Source organism: Rhinopithecus bieti, unplaced genomic scaffold (assembly GCF_001698545.2).
Source record: "Rhinopithecus bieti isolate Rb0 unplaced genomic scaffold, ASM169854v2 scaffold_25748, whole genome shotgun sequence".
NCBI lineage: Eukaryota > Metazoa > Chordata > Mammalia > Primates > Cercopithecidae > Rhinopithecus > Rhinopithecus bieti.
In genome coordinates, this window is record NW_016811783.1 from 213,055 (window position 1) to 233,923 (window position 20,869).

Genomic DNA, 20,869 nt, shown 5'->3' on the forward strand with positions numbered 1-20,869 from the left:
TGGGGAGTTATACATGATATAAATGATGAATTGATGGGTGCTGACGAGTTGATGGGTGCAGCACACCAACATGGCATAAGTATACATATGTAACAAACCTGCACGTTATGCACATGTACCCTAGAACTTAAAGTATAAAAAAAAAAAAAAAAAAAAAAAAAAAATTCCATCTTTATTTCTTCCTTGACTCAATGGTTGTTTAGGGGCATGTTGTTTAATTCCTATGTATTTGTATAGTTTCCAAATTTCCTCTTGGTATTGATTTCTAGTTTTATTCCACTGTGATCTGAGAAGATATTTGATATAATTTTAATTTTATAAAATTTGTTGAGACTTGTTTTGCAACCTAACACATGATCTCTCCTGAAGAATGTTCCATGTGTTGATGCAGAGGATGAATATTCTGCAGTTGTTGGATAGAATGCTCTGTATATGTTTGTTAGATCCATTTGGCCTAAGGTCCAGTTTAAATCCAATGTTTCTTTGTTCATTTTCTGTCTAGATAAACTGTCTAATGCTGAAAGTGGGATGTTGAAGTCTCTCACTATTGTATTGCAGTCTCGCTCTTTCTCTAAAACTAGTAATATCTGCTTCATGAATCGAGGTACATACATACTTAGAATTGTTATATCTGCTTGCTATACAACAACATTCTTTGTCTTCCTTTTTACTGTTCTTGACTTAAGGTCTCTATTATCTGATATAAGTATAACAACTCCTGTTCACTTTTGGTTTCTATTTGTGTGAAATATCTTTTTTCATCCCTTTACTTTCAGTGTATATGTGTCTTTACTGGTAAAGTGCATTTCTTGTAGACAGTGTACAGTTGGATAATTTTTTGTATCTATTCAGCCAGTCTGTATCTTTCAAGTAGAGAATTTAATCCATTTCTATTCAAGGTCATTATTGATATGTGAGGTTTTGTTCCTGTCATATTGTTAATTGTTTTCTAGTTGTTTATAAATTATTTGTTCCTTTCTTTTTCTCTTAATATTTGTCCTTGTGGTTTAGTGGTTCTATAGTGGTCCTATTTGAGTTATTTCTCTTCCAAATGTGTGTGTGTTTGTCATGTCAGTGAGTTTTATACTTTCATGTGTTTTCATGATGGTAATCTTTTCAATGATGGTTGTCTTTTTGCTTCCAGGTTTAGGACTCCCTTGAGCATTTCTGATAGTGGTGATCAATTCCCTCAGCATTTGCTTGTCTAAGAAGCACGTTATTTCTCCTTCATTTATGAAGGATATTCTCACTGGATATAGTTTTCTTGTGTATCAGTTTTCTTCTTTCAGCATTTTAAATATATCATTCCATTCTCTTATGGCCTATAAGGTTTTTGTTGAGAATTCAGCCTTTAAAAAGATGGGAGTTCCTTTATAGGTTATGACATACTTTTGCTGTTTCTAGAATTCTCTTTTCTCTGTGACTTTAGACAGCTTGATTATAATGTACCATGAAGAAGACATTTTTGCATTGTATCTGTTTGGGATCATTGGGCCCTATATTTGAATGTCTAAATCTCTTGCTAGAGTTGGGAAAGTTTTCATCTATTACTTCACTGGATAGGTTTTTAAACCCTTTTGGTGTCTCTTTGCCTTCTGGGATACTGATAATTTGTATATTTGGTCCCTTTATTGTGTCCCATATATTATGAAGATTTCATTCATTCTTTTTTATTATTTTATATTTTCTTTCTGATCAGACTTTTTTGAAAGACCTGTATTCAAGTTCTGAGATTATTTCTTCTGCTTGATCTAGTCTTTTGTTGAAGCTTTCAAATGTATGTTGGATTTCATTCAGTAAATTCCTCAGTTCCAGGATTTATTATTATATCTTTGGTAAATTTCTCATTCATATCCTGAATTGTTTTACTGATTTCTTTGTACTATTTTTCAAAGTTCTGTTGTATCTCACTGAGATTCTTTAAACTCAACAATTTGATTTCTTTGTCTGGGATTTGTAGTATTCCTTTTAAATTGGGATATATTGCTACATAATTATTATGTTCCCTCGAAGGTGTCATATGTCCTTGCTTTTTAATGTTTCTTGTGTTCTTACATTGATATCTGCACATCTGATTTAACAGTTACTTCTTCCAATTTTTCAAATTTCCTTTTGTAGGAGAGGACTTTTTCTTAAAGATGTATCTATGGCATTGGTTTGGTAGGGCCCTTACTCTTCGATTTTGGGTGCATGCAGTAGTGTAGTCTCTGTATGACTTTTGTGTGGTAAATAGCATCAGTGGTATCTATGATTTCCTCAGTGAGTTATAGTATGGTTATGAGTGGAGGCTGTGGTAAAGTTGTGCTGATGACAGGAATTCCAGGTGGGCCAGTCTTTAGGCATGAGTGGTGGCAGCAGTGGGCTGAGAGTGCCTGTTGTTAGACTCCAGGGTGGCATATGTTGACTGTGATGTTAGTGGGTCCATATGGGTCCATTCTTGGGCCTCCGGTAGCTGCTTGGGATGCTGGCAGGTGGGTGGGTGGGTTCTTGGGCCCCTGGGCAATAGGCTTGTTGTGGGTAATGGCAATAGCAGTTGTGGGACAACTTTCTGGATCCTGAGCAGTGTGTGCTGGTGTTGGCAGTATCTGTAATGGGCTGGGTAGGCCAGTCCCCAGGCTCCTAGGTGGCATGTGTGGGTGTATTTTGTCAGGGGTGTTGACAGCAAGCTGGGTGGGCCAGCTCTTCAACTTCCTGAGGGAAGTGCACACATGCCAGAGGTGGTGAAATGGGCAGGGTGATCCCCATGTTCTCAGGCAGAATGGTTGGGATCTGTGGATGTGGTGCCAGGGTGGACAGGTCTGACCTTGGTCCCCTGGTGGTATGCAGGGCATGGGCTGTGGTAGACAAGGTGAGGTAATCTGTGGTGAAGGGTGTGGAGAACACGACTCCAGGACTCATTCTAGAGCACAGCATTCACGCTATTGGAATAAATGGAGCTGCTTTTAGCAGTCCCCTGTGGCTAGCTCTCAGGGTCTGAGAAGTGCACACTTTGTCTCTGGCAATAGCAGCGGCCAGAGAAATGTGTGGGGAGCCTGTATTCAGGCCACACACTAGAGTGCAGAGGCTGTGAGACCACAATCCCAAACAGGGAGCTCTTAGTTCTAGGTAGCACTTACTTCAGCTCCTGGCTGCAGGAGTGACTGTAATGTTTTGGGGGGTTAGTGGGAGGGATCCTGCCCTCCTTGCATGGGCCCCAAAACAGAGGCTACATTGAGAGTGGGGGCTCAGTCACCACTCACAGCCCCAGACAGGCAGTTCCAGACAGGCAGCCCACTCCAGCCTCTGGCAGCACAAGGGCAGCTGTGTTGCAGTGGTATGGGTGAGGGACGCAGGATCCTACTTTTCTATGTGCTAGCCTGAGCACAAGGGCTACACTGCCAGCAGGAACAGGATTTCTACTCCCAGTCCATCAGCGCTCTGGCTCACCCACCTCAGCTCCTGGTGGCAGCAACTGCTGCAGAAGTGTGTGGAGTTGGGAATGGGTCCCACTCTCTGATTGCAAGCCCAACGACAGAGTCCATGCCACTGCTGGGGACAGGGTTACTTCTCACTGCCCCAGACAGGGAACTTTCAGGCTCTGGAAAGTATACACTCTGGTTTCCTTTGTCCCAGGAGCCACCTCCTTGGTGTGCTGCACAGTTCCTTCCCCAAAGAGTAGTACTCCATGTGGACTAGAGTACTAAGGACCACACAACACCTTTGGGTCCAGCCAGCACTGTGCCACTGTAGCCCTCTAGCTAGACACTGGGGAATGTCAGTGGAGGCTTCCAGAATGTAGAACTATAGGGCCTATGGTTACCAGGGCAGGATGAATCCAACTGACAGCAGAACTCTCACAATTATGCTGTTTTGCAGCTCCTTAGGTCTCAGGGAGGTGTGTTACCCAGTACAAGTTCCCTGTCTAGTGTAATGTCCACGAAGAGTCTCTAGATCATTGTCCATGTTAGTCTAAGGGTTCATACAGGTAGAGAAGCTCTCCCATGGCAACAGTCTAGTGGGAATATGGACTGCTAAGGGTCTCTCACTTACCCATTCCCTGCAATAGGAAGCCCCTCTGGGCTCCCAGCCAATCTCAGCCACTGGCTGCTCACTTCCTTTTTCTTCCGTGTCTCGGTTGTTTCCTATGACTTTTCTGTTGATCTCCAGTGATATCTCCTAGATTTTCTATTCAAGATGTGATTATCTCTTTGCAATTTTGGTTCTTCTTTCTGGGGAAGGTGAGTGTCTAATGTCCCTAGTCAGCCATCTTAACGCCTCTATACTTTAAATAATCTCTAGATTACTTATAATATTTAATGCTACATAAATAGTTTTAATACTGTATTGGGTTTTTACTTGCATCATTTTTATTGCTGTATTGTTAATTTTTGTTGGTTTTTTTTCCCAAATATTTTCAATCTGCAGTTGATTGAATCTGCAGATGTGAAACCCGCAGATATGGAGGGCCAACTGTATAGGATTCCATTCATTTAGGTTTACTTCAAATTATTTCAACTGTGTTTTATAGTTGAGTGTTGTCATCTTGTTTTAAATGCATCTGCTGATATTGTCATATGGTTTTTCTTTAGTCTGCTGAAATGGTAAATTGAAATATCAGATTTTTGAATGTTGAACTAGCCTTGCATTCCTAGGACAAACTCCACAAGAAAATAATGTATTATCCTGTTGTTACATTTTTGTTCAATTTGATAACATTTTGTTGAGGATTTTGCATCTCTATGAGAGATACTGGTCTGTAGTTTTCTTTCATTGTGATGTCTTTACCTAGTTTAGCTTTCAGTGTTATACTGGTTCCATAAAATGAACTGAAAGATGTTCCTTCCACTTGCACATTCTGGAAGTTTATGTAGAATAGACATTATTTCTTCCTAAAAATTTTGATAGAATTCACCAGTGAAGTCATGTGAGATAAGAGACTTTTTTGTTAGAAGTTTTCAAGCTTTGCTGCAAAATGAACATCTTTAATCTCTTTAGGACTATTCAGGTTATCTATTATTTCTTGATTAGTCTTTGGAAGTTTATATCTTTCAAGGAATTTGCTCATTTTACCTAAATATTTTAATTGTGAATAAAATGCAATATTCTTTTATTTTTAGTTTTATGTCTGTAGGGTAGAGAGCAATGTCCTTCTTTCATTTCTAACATCAGTAATTTGTGTATTCCATTTTCTTTGTAAATCTAGCTAAGGTGAACCACTTTGACCTATGAGTATTTAGAAGTTTGTTGCTTAATAAGTTCCTGTTGTTGATTTCTAGTTTGTTTCCATTATATTCAGAGAACATATTCTGCATATTTTAATTTTTAAAAAATTTATTAGGTTTGTTCTATGCCCCCACAATATGGTCTATCTTGGCTAATATTCTACATGTACTTTAAAATATGTGTATTCTGCTGTTGTTAGTTGGAATGTTACATAAATGTCAATTAGATCAAGTTAGTTAAAATTATTTTTTAGATTTTGTATATCCTTACTAAAGTTTGGTTTACTTATTCTATCAGATATGAGTAAGGAGTTTGAAGACTCAAAATATAATTAAAGATGTGTCTATTTCCCTTTCAGTTCTATCCATTGTTGTTTCACACATTTTGAAGCTCTTTGGCTAGAAGCATACACAACATTACGATATCTTGTCAGTGAAGTGATATCTCTATTACTATGGAATATCCCTTGCAGCATCTTATCTTTTGATGTCTATTTTGTTTGTTATTAATATAGCCACCCCAGCTTTCTTATAATTAGTGTTTGTATAATTTTTTCCATAGTTTTACTTTCAATCTATTTGTCTCTTTATATTTAAAGTGCATTTCTTATATTAAAGTGGATTTCTTATGATAGCATATAGATCTTGCTTTTTTACCTAGTCTGACAATCTCAGTCTTCTCATCACTATACTTAAACCATTTACATTTAATGCAACTATTGGTATAACTGAATTGAAATCTACCGTATAGTTCATGTTTTCTCTTCATTGTTTTTGATCCCTTGGATATTTTATCCTCATGCTTTTGGATTAATTGAATGTTTTTATTCCATTTTATTTACATTATTAGCTTATTATTTTACCATTTTAAAAATATTTTTGAGAGATGTCCTTGCAGCTGGGCACAGTGGTTCATACCTATAATACTTTAGGAGGCCAAGGCAGAAGGATCACTTGAGGCCAGGAGTTTAAGACCAGCCTAAGCACTGTAGTAAGACCCTATCTCTACAAGTAACAATCATACGAAAAAAAATACACAAAAAACTAGCCAGGTGTGGTGCATGCTTCTGAGCTTTTGTGGGTTTTGTCTGTTTGTTTTGAGACAGGATTTCACTTTGTCAGCCAGATTGGAGTGCAGTGACATGATCATAGCTCACTGCAGCCTTGACCGCCTGAGCTTAAGCAATCCCTCCCACCTCAGCCTCCCCAGTATCTGGGGCTACAGGTGTCTACAACCATACGTGGCTAATGTTTTTCATTTTTTGTAAAGACAGGGTCTTGCTATGTTGCCTAGGTTGGTCTCAAACTCCTAGGCACAAGTAATCCTTCCACCTTGGTCTCCTAAAGTGCTGGGATTACATAAGTTCTTATTTATTGGAAAATGTCTATTTCTCTTTCAGTAAAAAAAAAAAAACTTCATGTACTATGGAATATTGGGTTGGCAATTTTTTACTCACTGCATTTAAAGTTGTCACTTTATTGCATTAAGACTGTTCTTGTAAAATATTAAAATTTAAAAAATAAAATCACTTCATTGGTTTGTGTTTTACAGTTTCTGCTAAGAAGTCTGCTGCAATTCTTAACTTTGTTCCTCTTTATGTAAGAGGTATTTTTTAATGCAAGCTGCCTTCAAGATTTTCTATTCATCTTTGAATGTCATCAGTTAGAATGTGATGGATGTTGTCTATAGATGTAAGGTTTGGAAGTAGAGAAATTTGTCTGGATTGGGCTCGCCAAGCTTCTGTGCTTGGTGGTTTGATGTCTTTCATTATATCTAGAAATTATTAACCAATATCTCTTCAACTATTTCTTTTGTCCCATTCTCCCTTTTTTTCCTTCTAGCATTCCATTTACACATACGTTAATATATTACTTGATATTACCCTATACCTCTTGGATGCTCTATTGAGTCTTTTTGCTCCTCCCTCTTTATTACCTTTGGACACTTCCCTCTTTAGTGTAATGGCTTTAAACAAGTATAAGTACACTATTATTAGGTAATTTCTAGTGATCCATTTTCAAATTTATGATTCTTTCTTTGGCTGTCTCAGGTCAATTGATGAGCACACCAAAGGTATTCTTCATTTGTTTTTCATATTTACCCTTTCCTTTTGACATTTTCTTACACTCTCTACCCTTCTAATGAAATGCTACATCTGTTCATGCATATTTTCCACCTTTTCCACTACAGCTTTTAATCATAGTTATTTTAAATTTCTTGCCTAATAGTTCTAACATCTGCATCATATCTAAATCAGGTTCTATTGAGTGCTCTGTCACTTGTGAGTAGGGTTTTTTCTTAAGTATCTCCTCATTATTATTGATTGATATAAATATAATTATACTATTGGTAAATTTAATCATACTATCATAAGGTCTTTACACTAAAACTGGAGGTGTCAGGGTAAAGAGAGAAGCATGAAGTAAGAAGATTGAAGTGTCAGATGTGAAGAGTAATGAATGAAATGACACAGTATTGATTCAAAAGGAACATTAAGAAAGAATACAGTTAAACATAGAGCAACCACTTATAAATAATAATTAGAAGAGAGAGTTAAGAAAGTCATAAAGTAAAATGAAATACTCAAAAAATTACTAGTCAAACAGAGGGCAAAAAAGAGGAACAGCAGAATGATAAAAAGAAAAATAAATAGGCTACAAATTACTATACTAATTGTTAATGAACTAAACACCTTAATTACTGTCCAAGTGTTAAAAGGCAAAAGTTAAGAACTAACTATATGCTGTGTACAAAGGCTGCACTTTTGTTTTAAAGAAGCTGATAGAAAGTAAAGGAAAGGGAAAAAATACATGCAAATACTAAACATAAGAAAACTGGCATGGTTATATTACTATTAGAGAAGATTTCAAGACAAACAGTATTACTGAGATAAAGAGGGACATCTTTTATTAATGAAATAGTCATTGCATCAGGAAGGCATGGAAATTGTAAATGTGTACGTGCCTAAGTGTTTCAAAATACATAAAATAGAAACTAATGAAACTAAAGGGAGAAACAAATACATGAGTATAGCTGCACACTTAGTAAGAAATACAGGTGATAAGAACAACACTATCAGTAAACCTCACCTAACTGGCATTTACAAAACAATACACCCAACAGCCAAAACTAATCTATGGTGGAATAAAGAACAGCGGATGCCTTTGGGAGTACTGCTTTGAGATATGACTAGGTAGACATGAGGGAGCTCACTGTGATGATGTTTATCTTTAATACCTTGAAAGAGATTAGGTGAATGTATTTCTCAATATTTCATGAGTACACACAAAAGACTTGTGAATGTCATTATATATAAATATTTTATCCAAAGAGAAAAGTGCTGAATTCTGTGTAATAATAGGCATGCTGAAGTATTTCAAATGAAGTATACCGCTATCTGTAATTTACTTGGAGTTGCATCAGAAAATAACATATATTAATGGACAGAAGGATAGATAAATGGATACATATGTGACAAGGCAAATATGATAAAATAATAATGGTATAATCCAATTGGTCAGTATATGGGTGATAACTAAAATTCTTTTAATTCTGGTGTATATTTGAAGTTTAAAAATAAAACTTAGGAGGAAAAGTAAAGCAAAATCAAACTTTCCCCAAACAAAAATGAATTAGAATGTGTTGCTATCAGAACTGAACTACAAAAATTGAAGGAAGATCTTCAGGCTGAAAGAAAATGACAACAGATATAAACTTGGATTTATACCAAGTAATGAAGAGTACTAAAAGTGATAAATAGGTGGGTAAATGTAAAATACTACGTTCATTTTTAAAACTTCTTTAAAGGTAACTAAATACTTAAAGCCAAAATAATAACTCTAAGTTTTATAAAATATTTAGAAGTAAAACATATTAGATTAATAGCACAAAAGACAAAGAGAGGGAAATGGAGGCATATGATGGTAAAGTTCTTAAATAAACTGTGGTAATCAAAGGTATTATAAATTTTGGAACAATCACTAAAAATAAAGAGGCATAGCTTAGAAACTAATAGTGAAAATAATATATAAAGCTAATATTTAGTCAATTTAACGAAATGAAGGCAAAAGGGGGAAATGAAAGAGGATATATAAAAATAAGATGACAGATTTATTACATACAACCATATTGGTAAATACATTAAATGTATATGTTGTAAATGCTCCAGTTAAAAGACAAGTATGCAAGACAGGATAAAAAAAGCAGGACCCAAACATATGCTCTCTATATAAGAAACACAATTTAAATATAAAGATATATATGAGTTAAGCATAAGAGAATGGAAAATTTATAACATGTAGACCTTCAGCACAAGAAAACTGGAATAACAGAGTAACTATATCAATAGTTTAAAAAAGTAGATATATAAATATTAACCATAAGAAAGGTGGGATAGTTATATTAATATCAACAGAGTGGACTTCAAGGCAAAGCATATTACCAGTAAAAAAGATAAGCATGTCATAAAAACAAATATTACCAAGGATAAAGTAGGAGTTTTCCCAATCATAACTATGAATCAAGAGGACATAATAATTCTAATTGTGTATGTACCTAAAAACAAAATTTTCAAATATAGGAAGCAACAATTAGAAAAAAACAAAAAAAAAAGGAAATATATAAATCCACAAGTAAATTAGAGATGTCAACAATCCTTTCTCAATAGCTGGTGACACAAGAAGACAGAGAATCAGTAAAGATAGAAAAGACTTCAATAACACTGTCTAGCAACTTGACCTAAATGACACTTACAGAACACTCCACTCATCCAAAGGGAATACATAGTATTTTCAAGTACATATGGAGTATTCACAAGGTCAGACATATGCCAGGCTATAAAACAAACACAAATGAATTCAAAATAAATGAAATCATACAGATTATGTTATTTCATCCCAAATGGATTTAAAGTAGAATTCTGTAAGAAAAAAAACTCTGAAAAGTACTAAAATATTTGGCAGTTAAATAACAGACATCCAAATAACACACAGGCGGCTCCAAAAAATTACAAAGGAAACTAGGAAGTATTTTTAATTCAGTATGAATAAAAACACAATATCACAATTTCTGGATGAGCTGAAGCAGTTGCTGAGAAGGAAACTTAGCAGTTAAATACTTGTATTAGAAAAGAAGAGAGGTCTTAAATTAACAATTTAATATGGGTCAGCAAACTGTGGGCCATTGACTATAAATAAGGTTTTATTGAAATGCAGCAACACCTATCTGTTTATGTATTGTCCATGGCTGCTTTCATACTACAAAGGCAGGGTTAAGTGAATGCAACAGTGACTATTCATTTCACAAGCCTAAAATAGGATAAACTCTGACCCTTTGAGAAAATGTTGCCAACACTTGGTATAATGTACCTGCTAAAGAACCTGGAATAAAAAGCAATAAATTAAACCTAAAGAAAGTAGATGAAGAAAATAATGAAGAGAAGAAAATAACTGAAAACAAATAGAGAAAATAAATAAAACCAAAAGCTATTTATTTGCAAGAAATCAATAAAACTGATAAACCTCCAGCTAGACTGATCACGGTAAAAGGAGAGAAAATTTAAATTCCCTATGTCAGAAATATTAAAGGGGCCATCACTACAAATCTTATAAATATTAAAAGTATAATAAGGAAATATGGCAAAAAGAAACCTTCATGGTAATGGCAATATCCAAAACATAGTTGAGTAAAAGCCATTCTGGGGAACATTATCTTGATTTGGCACAATAACTCTCTATACTTCTAAAGGGGTCCAGTTGTTTTAATGAAGTCAACTTTCTTCTCTCTACAAAAGGGAATGCCTTTTAATATAACATAGCTAAAGAGTAGCTGTAGGAAATAAAGATTTTCAAAAAGAGTCTCATTCAGTTACACATTTATTATTCTATAAGGAATCTTCTGCTAATTATATAATTATTCTGTATTCAACCTGTCAAGTTTTGTGTAATGTCTATTTTCTGGAAATACAAATGACAGATTGCAAGCAGAATTTAAGTGAGAATGCAATCTCACCATGACTATCAGAGCAGGCAAATGTCCACAGAGTAGAATTTTTACTCTTGGAGAATGAAAATGGGGATGATAAAGAAAAAAAAAATACACTTCCAGGGGAGTAGGCCAGGAAAATGTCACCAGATAAAGTTGTGAGACGTGATTAGTTAATACTGTTTAATGTATTTTGGCTCTGTTGTAAAACAATCTTGTTTTTTTAAAGCTGTATTAATCTGGATTACCAGTTTCTCAATTAACATCGCTTAGATACGTATGCATTTAAAAAACTAAATATTTGTTGTTTTTAATTATTATTTTTAATTGATACATAATTGCATATATTTATGGGATACAATGTGATGTTTTGATACATGTATACAATGTCCAATGATCACATCAGGAGAATTAGCATATCCACCACCTCAAACATTTATCATTTCTTTATGTTGAGAACATTCAAAATCTGGTCTTCTAGCTATTTGAACACATCCACATCCTGATGAATTAGATTTTTTTCTAGTCCTGTTTTTGATCATAGTCTTTATTTCAGTCAATTACGGAGTTGCACACAGAAAGGTATAAGGTGCTTAATCAACATGCAGAGATGTAGCATCCATCCCTGTCTTTTTACTAACCATGAGATAAGAAAGACAAAATAGATTGGGAGAAAATGTGTGTTTCACTTTCAAAATGGGAGCATCCTAATGATTTTCTTGAAGTGAAAAGTTTAATGAAAAAGTGGATTGATCTAATTTGGGATGTTTAAGTCATTGGCAAATTTAAATTGTTTTAAAAAAATAATAATAAGCCAAGCTCTTGAGTCATACTGAGTGATTCACCCATGAATTCTTGAGATTAATTTAAAACAGCTCCAAAGAAACAGTATCTTTGCATGCCTACTCTCTAAAAGACAGAAGAGAACAACAGAAAGGAGAAGTTATTCCAGAGGAAAAAAAGTGAAGAATCAGGACAGAGCAGGGCTGTGTTAGCCTGGCTGGCCAATCAGAGCAGTGAATTCAAGGGGCACAGGATGAGGTAACGGTAGGCCCTGAGAAGTAGCCAAGTGTTGGCTTCTATGGAAATAAAGTCTTCCTTGTCTGTTTCATACTCCCACTCACCTCCTCCATCCTTTTACTTTCTACTGGATCCCTAAGTAGGAGGAGTAGTGATTTGTATTGTTCGGGTTTCAGGGAACCAAGTGGCCTACATGCTTTAGGGATCCAACTTTCAAATAATAAGAAAAACACAGGGCTCATGGTCATGGCCATGTCTCCCATCTTTTCCACAGCAAGTGTGGGAAGGGTACAACCTGCTTCCTTGGTAGAAGAGATCCCGCCACCTCTTTCTAGACTTTCTACTTTTTCCCTCACTTAACAGTTGTCCCTGAAATTATTGCCTGGAACTCCTGCTCGAGTTTCCATGAGAGCTGAACTAATGTGAGGTACTGTAAATAGAGGTCCCTTTCTCCACAACCTCTATGGCTTCATTTTGCCAGGACTGAATAGCTTTTCAGTGGTTTCCTGGAGTTAGGATCCAGGGTTCGGGTTTATCACAGCTCCTCTGCCTTTATGCTTGGGCTATTTAGTTGTTGAAAAGAAGAGTGTATTCAAGTTTGCCATGCTACTGGGGGCAAAAGCTCCAGGTAATATGAAAAAGTTACTTTGCCTCGTTTCACCTCCTTTTTCTAGATGTCACCTCTTAAATGAAGATGAGACTCAGAAGACAGTGTTTGGGTATTCCTAGGTCCCATTAGCAAAAGAGTCATTTCTGTATCATTTATGAACATACCGCAATTTCTTAAACATACTACCCCAATTTCTTAAACAATGTAAGGATAAATCTTGAGATTTTGACTATTGACTGTGAAAAATGTACGACCTAGAAGACCAAAGCAATGGAAAACCAAGAAGAAACCTCACAGATACAAATGATAAGGTGTAACTAATGACATTCTTCACAGAAATAGAAAAAAAAAATCCTAAAATATATAAGGAACCACAAGAGGCCCAGCATAGCCAAAGCTATCCTAAGGAAAAAGGACAAAACTGGAAGAATCACATTATCTGACTTCAAATTATACTAGAGAGCTACAGTAACCAAAACAGCATGGTACTGACATAAAAACAGACACATAGACCAATGAAACAGAATAGAGAACCTGGAAACAAATCCACCCACCTACAGTGAACTCATCTTTGACACAGGTGCCAAGAACATACACTGGGGAAAGGATAGTCTCTTCAATAAATGGTCCTGGGAAAACTGGATGTCCATATGCAGAAGAATGTAACTAGACCCCCATCTCTTACAATATACAAAACAAATCAAATCAAAATGGATAAAAGACCTCAAACTATGAAACTACTACAAGAAAACATTGGGGAAAATCTCCAGGACATTGGTTTGTGCAAAAATTTCCTGAGTAATATCCCACAAGCACAGACACCCAAAGGAAACATGGACAAATGGGATCATATCAAGTTAAAAAGCTTCTGCACAGTAAAGGATACAATCAACAAAGTGAAAAGACAATCCACAGAATGGGAGAAAATATTTGCAAACTACCTCTCTCATAAGGAATTAATATCCAGAATATATAAGGAGCTAAAACAACTCTGTAGGGGAAAAAATCTAATAATTCAATTTTTAAAAAGGGCAAAAGATTTGAATAGCCATTTCTCAAAAGATGACATACAAATGGCAAACAGCACATGAAAAGGTGCTCCACATCACTGATCATCAAAGAAATGCAAATAAAAATTACAAAGATATCATCTCGCCCCAGTTAAAATGGCTTGCATTCCAAAGATAGGCAATAATGAATGCTGGCAAGGATGTGGAGAAAAGGGAACACTTGTACACTGTTGGCAGGATTGTAAATTAGTACAACCACTAAGAAGAACCCTTTGGAGGTTCCTCAAAAAATTAAAACTTGAGCTACCATATGATCCAGCAATCCCACTGATGGATATAACCCAAAAGAAAGAAAATCAGTATATGGAAGAGATCTGCACTTCCATGTTTGTTGCAGCACTGTTTACAATAGCCAAGATTTGGAAGCAATCTGAGTGTACATCAACAGATGAATGGATAATGAAAATGTGGTACATATGTACAATGGAGAACTATTCAGCCATAAAAAGAATGAGATCCAGTCATTTGCAACAACATGGATGGAAGTGGAGATCATTATGTTAACAGAAATAAGCCAGGAACAGAATGACAAGCATCACCTGTTCTCACTTATTTGTGGGATCTTAAAATCAAAAAAATTAGACTCATGGTCAGAGAGAGTAGAAGAACGGTTATCAGAGGCTGGGAAGGGTAGCAGGGGGTTGGCAGGGAGGTGGGGACAGTTAATGGTACAAAAATAAAGAAAAAATGAATAGGACCTACTACTTGATAGCACAATAGGGTGGCTGTAGTCAGTAATAACTTAATTGCATATTTTAAAATAAAGCATGTAATTGGATTGTTTGTAAGTCAAAGGATAAAATGTTTGAGGGGATGGGTACCCTATTTTCCATGACGTGCTTATTTCACACTGCATGCCTGTATCAAAACATGTCATGTACCCCATACATATATATATATCTATGATGTACCCACAAAATGTTTTTAAATAATTTTAAACTGTGTAATGATAAGGTATAATACGTAGTACACTCCTTATGCTTAGAATTTTTCCTTTGTTTTGTTCTGTTTATGAATTATACTTGAAAATTCTCTTGTTCTATTATTTATTAAAATAAACTCTTCATATACATGTCGACATAATCTGTTTGAGCTTTGTAATGATCCATGCCTGCAGTTGTCCATTTAGAGGACACTACAGATCTCAAATTGAAGATAACATTAATTATTTGGTAGCCACATTTACAGGTCAAGACTAAGCTAGAGCAGGAACTAAACAGCTTCAGGATGATATTTATGTATCCAAGCCCCTTCCCCAAAAAACGTGTCATTGCTCTCTTAGGAACATGCTCTAAAACTTCAAACTACATTGGAGTAACAGGTCCCATAGGGCTCAGCAGCCTCCCTATTCCTGCCTCTATCCAATCTCCTCTCCTCTTAACCTTATTTATGGCAAGAGATGCAAGTACTGCCAAGAAAAGTACAACAAAGTGGGTCTTGGCCATTGCCTGAAAGCATTTCCCCTAAAAGAGAAACATGAAAGTTTATTCAAAAGGAAACTACTCCAAAACTGCATCTGAAAATAACCAGTTTCAAAATACAGCAAACTTGGGAAAAACCAACTGCTTTCATGCAACAATCAAGGGAATCAAGAGTTATTCTTGTTTTTTTCACCCATATTTTCATGTCTAGATACTCATGTAGGATTAGGAAAAGCTAGGCAGCCTTTCAGGTTCATACAGAAGAAGAGAGCTATCCTGTGCAAAGGGTTGGGAGTGACACATCCAGAGACGCACATGAAGACAGTAACAGAGCTAGAACAGGAGAGGTTTTTAGAGATGAAGGCTAGAAAATAGGTCTTCACTTCTCTTTTTAATAAAAGAGCCAGAAATATATGCATCAGCAACAGTTTATCTCACAACAGGATTTCATTTATGTTGGTTTGCAAGATAAAAGTACAGAACACCCAATTAAATTGGAATTAAACAGCAATTAATTTTTAATATATTTGTGTTCCATGTCATACTTGTGACACACTTACACTAAAGAGGTATTCATTGTTTATCTCAAATTCAATTTAACAAGGTATTCTCTGCGTTATTTGCTAAGTCTGTGGCTCTATTTAATGGGTCTTTGAAAAGTTATCGGTAAATGCCCTTGGCTCTCAATTTTTTATCATCAGTCCAGATTTATCCCCTGAACTTCAGACCCAGAAAACCAGCTGCTTACTTGACATCTCTGTTTCAGCATCTTAGAGGTATTTTAAACTCAACATATCCAAAACAGAGCTCCTGTATCTGTCACCATCAACCCTTCTCTCCCCACACCAGCTTTTCCTGCAGTCTGCCCCACCCCAATTAAGGGTCCATTCTTCCATTGCTTGGGTAAGTCTTCCTTAGCTACTCACTTTCACAGCTCAAAGTCCTTTATTTTTTGTATGAGTTTACCAATTCAGAGGAAATCTCTAATCATAGTTTCTCCTGGGCCAGAGATGTCTTCCTTGGAACCAGGGAGCCTCTTGCCACACCTGTGTCAATCAACCAATAAATGACTATGCTTAAAGAAGGGCAAAGGTGGCAACATCTTTTGCATTTATAAACTCAGTCAGCCCTGAGCTTTCACTTTCACTTCCAGCAACACTGTGGAAAACTCTTAGTGGAAACTGCTAACTATTGTTTGCGGTGGTATTGCAGGGGTGCAGGGGGATGGGGGGGATGAATTTCATTACTTGAAACCCTCACTCTCACCCTGGTTATTAAGGAGATACTTATTCCATTTTTAGAGTAACAACATATGGCTTTCTGGACTATAATGCTTTCTGGACCAGAGGACAAAGGAATTTCAAGAAATTAGAAGAGAAAGCACAATATGTAAATCTATGAAACATCTAAATCACAGCTTCAAAATAGAGAACTCCAGGACACTTTCTGCCACTTCTTTTTTGGGTACACATGATGAATGTTGTGAAGCCATGTCAGGTCTCTCTTATCAGACATCAAGGCATCCAGTACCTACATAATCAGAGCAACTCAGAGCAGCCTGATTTTTTCGTTTCTTTTGTTTTTAGAGATGGTGCCTCACTGTCACCCAGGCTGGAGTGCAGTGGTGCGATCATGGCTCACTGCAATCTTGAACTCCTGTCTCAAGCAATCCTCCTGTCTCAGCCTCCCAAGCAGCTAGGACCACAGGTGTGTGCCACCAGACCTGGCTAGTTGTTCTTAAATTTTTTGTAGAGACAGCGTCTCACTGTGTTGCCTAAGCTGGTCTTGAACTTGCTGGCCTCAAGCAATCCTCATGCCTTGGCCTCCCAAAGTACTGGGATTAGAGGCATGAGCCACTGCACCTGGCTAGCCTGATTTTTTAAATTACAGTCCAGACCAATAAATAGTTTTTCTAAGTCTCCACCAGCTGTTATCTTCTGAGATTCTCAAAAAGGAGCAATGGACATCCCTAAGGTGACAACAATGTGGGGAATGAGCAGCCAAAGTAAAAAAGGTTTACTGGTTTATCATGTGTTCAGATATTTAAAGTTCTAGGCCTGTTCTGCAGAGCCAAATGAAAGGTGGTGCCTTCTGTCACACCGTTTCACTAACTATGTCATTACATCAAGAACGACTTCTCATATAACATTCCAACAATGGCAAGTACATGTCATAAATGGCCAATATGATTAACAGTGTAATTTGTAAAAGTGACCAGGTAAAAATACAGTTGGCTAAGCATGTGATAAAACCAACTGAAAAAATGAAAAGCAAAACAAAACTACCTTGAATCTTTTACCAATAGCCAGAGATTTTACAAAGTTAAGAATAAATACTGTAAGTAGCAATACACATTGTTAATGTGGGACACAGAGGGGTAAAAATTTCTTAAGAAGATTTGAAAATGATTGCACCTGACATAGAAAAGTTTTTTGTAAAAGTTCAACTTCAATAAATACGTCTCTACTATATTATTCCATATCATGCATTTTTCTTAGACTTCAAATTTTAAGTGAGCGACTTTGAATGGATTATCTTTTTTTATTTTTTGCATATTTCAATGTCAAAAGTTTCCACGCCTTTTCAAGAACATGAGGCATGTTGCTATGCTCAAGGTCTCTGAAATTTTCTAAAGATTCTGGATATACAACAAAATATACCCTTGAAGCTACATTAAAAAAATTGAATCTGTTTTAAAATGTGTGCAGCCAAGTTATCAGCTCCTCCAAATAAAAGAGTTGTACAGACAGCCTGCAGAGGCAGTTTCACCCCATCAAAACTGTGATATCTTGAAGACTTTTCTTTGTAAATTCTATTAAATTGTCAAGAGCACTTTCAGTATCCCAAGTTAGCAGAGTTTTCACCCATTTTTTAAAGACTTTCCCATAGTTGGTTTTCTCCCACTTATAAATTTATTAACTCTAAACGCTAATATTTCACTTTATCCCATTATCTTTCTGACAGTCTTGGGCTGTTTTCCTAAAAGATAACTGAAATGCTTTAATCCTCAGATTTTGTCAACAATCAAATTTGTATTTGAATATTGTATTTAGTGATTCTCTCAGGCCATCTGAAACACTGAAATCTGTACATGACAGCAATCACATCATTCAAATCATTCTGTTGCACATGTCACTAAGAGGAAAACGACCCACCAGGAATATAGCTATTAATGTCAAACAGATTGTCATCTGGGAAAACAAAATGCATCAAAATCAGCTTCGGACAAAACACAGCTCTACGGGAAAACACCATATTTTTATGTGCAAATGACTTCAATGTCTGATAGAAATTTTTAAAGAACGAGTTAGCAAAGAATCTGTTCCTCCTCTGCATAACCCAGGACAATGTAATGAAAACAGTTTTCTAGGTAAAGGGCTTTTAGTCACAGCATATTATGATTTTATCAAAGATGCATTTGCCCCACTTTCTAGTAAACATTATAAAGAAACGTCTGGCTTCTAGATTGGGTAGAGGGCTCTATTTAGCCTAACAAGGCACAGACCTGTTATAAACTCTGGGGCGCTTGCCAGAATTTTTTTCCCCAGGAACTCTGAGTAAAGATCGTACCTCGAAAGCAATGTGCGTTGCAAACCACACAGATTTAAGCTCCCACTCTCGCCTCCATAGCTTGGCATCTGCGGCTTTTGGGGTATTCCCCGCCTCCTAAAACTCAGACTAAATCACCACCTCCCACCACCACCATGCCACCATCCTTGAGCAGCTCTCAGGGGCTTAGCACAGAGCGCGTCCGACGCACACCTGCAGCCCTCCCGGTCCCTGCAGGGTGAACCCAGCTCCTAGCCATGCGCGCACCCACAAACGCTCTCCTATTTTCTCCGCTGCAAACTGCCCACAAATTAGTCACCCACCTCACCCCTACTACTTATTCCCCCACGTCCCTGCCGCCTTTTCCCTCTTCCGGTGGCTTCGTCCCCAACACACCTGTCTACCCCTACGGCTGCCAGACGTCAGGTGCCCACGCTGCACCCTATCCCGCGCCCCCTCAATCCGACTGGCGCTTCCCGGTCCGCCCCGAAGGTCAGTTTGCTCGGAGTACCCGCTGTCCCCCACCCCCGTGCCCACCCGCAAACCTCCCCCCAGCTCCCACTCTCGCGGACGCCGGGGGAGAAACCAGCAACGTACCTGCCGAGAGCTCGGCGGCCGCGGCGAGCAGCAGGAGAGCCTGGCGGAGCGCTGAGCGGAGCGCCCGGGTCATCGCCACCAGGCGGCCGCGCCGGGGCTGCGAGGCCCCAGAGCAGAGCGAGGCAGCCGGGGCAGCACGGCCCGCTTTGAAGTTCCCGGGCCGCGGGAGGGGAGCGCGGCACCGACACCCTTTTGAAGTGCGCGGTTGGCTCTAGTCAGTGTGGGCGCCCCCCTCCCCGGCCGCCCCATCCCACGGCCCCCATGCGGGCTGGCACCCCCCACCCTTTGTGCGCGGAGCTCTGCCACGGGCCCCGCAGCCGGGCGGGGAGGGGGTGGTGGGGCGGGCGGCAGAGCCCGCCCCTGCCGCGCCTCCGCCCCCTGCGCCCTCTCGCAGCCGCCCGGGCCTGCTGCTGCAGGGCAGGCGGGCAAAGGCGGCCCTGTACCCAGCAGTGAGAGCCCAGAGCTGGGGCGAAGAAAAGGGGGAGGTGGGGAAGCGTCGCGGAACCTCCGGGACTAGATACTCCGGAAGGGGGCTCCGCACGAGAGGGAAAGCCCCACTGAGACTTTAGGGAAACTTCAACTACGTGGCGATTGCACCCTGGTGATCCGCTCTATAGCCTCCCGCAGAAGAGCCAGCCCCCTAGCTCTCCTGACGTTTGTTGTCCAGGGTCCTTAAGTCCAACCAGGCTGCGCTGTGAGAGCCCCGCGGGCTTTCTACTCGCTTGTCCCACCACTACGTCCTAGCCGTTTGCGCCTCTGGGGAAGGGCGCCCTCTCTGTTCATCCCTGGAAATGACCAGTTGTCCGACTGCCTTCTGGACCTATAAGCTTTGGTTTAACAAACTTCATCTCTTCTCGGGTGCCTTTTGGGAACTCTCCCCTCTATGAATGGCGACCAAAGTTGGACCACCTGCGCCAGGTAATGTGGCCATCTACAATGTGTGACCCAGGTCTGGTAGTAAAAGACCTCACTTATGGAAGATATTTCGGCAGCTACAATTTCAGCAATTGAAGAACTAGGGGAACACACATACACACACACACACACAAACACACACACGGATTAAGGGAAAGGGAAGAATTGTTTAAAGTAATATATGAGAAATTTGTTTGAGTATTGTTTAATCCCCAGAGGCTAACTGTCAAATAGGTATGTTTCCCATGTGGATTGTGCCTGAAAATATAAGGACAACGGCAACATTACCAATTAATAGAAATTAACCTAAATTCAATTCACCTATGGAGTCTGAACATTAAAGTGAATGGGATTATTTCAACCTGAACAACACGAAAAAGCAAGAGTACAGTACTGGTATTATTACTACTGTTGGGGGTTCCTTGAAAAGTGATAGCATCATAAAAATTGCTTTAGAGTAAAACATTGCTTGCTTCTTCACTAGCTCAGCACTAAATTATATG

General features: G+C 38.2%; 1 protein-coding gene across 1 annotated transcript in view; it reads right to left on the minus strand.

Annotated features, from left to right (window-relative positions):
* Window positions 1-19,779, minus strand: part of ACVR1C (activin A receptor type 1C) — a 101,672-nt gene extending 81,893 nt beyond the window's left edge. The window contains exon 1 of the mRNA XM_017895091.1: window positions 19,452-19,779. Within this exon, the coding sequence (XP_017750580.1) occupies window positions 19,452-19,524 (73 nt within the window). The 5' untranslated portion in view covers window positions 19,525-19,779. The remainder of the gene's footprint in view (window positions 1-19,451) is intronic.
* Between the last annotated feature and the right edge of the window lie 1,090 nt (window positions 19,780-20,869).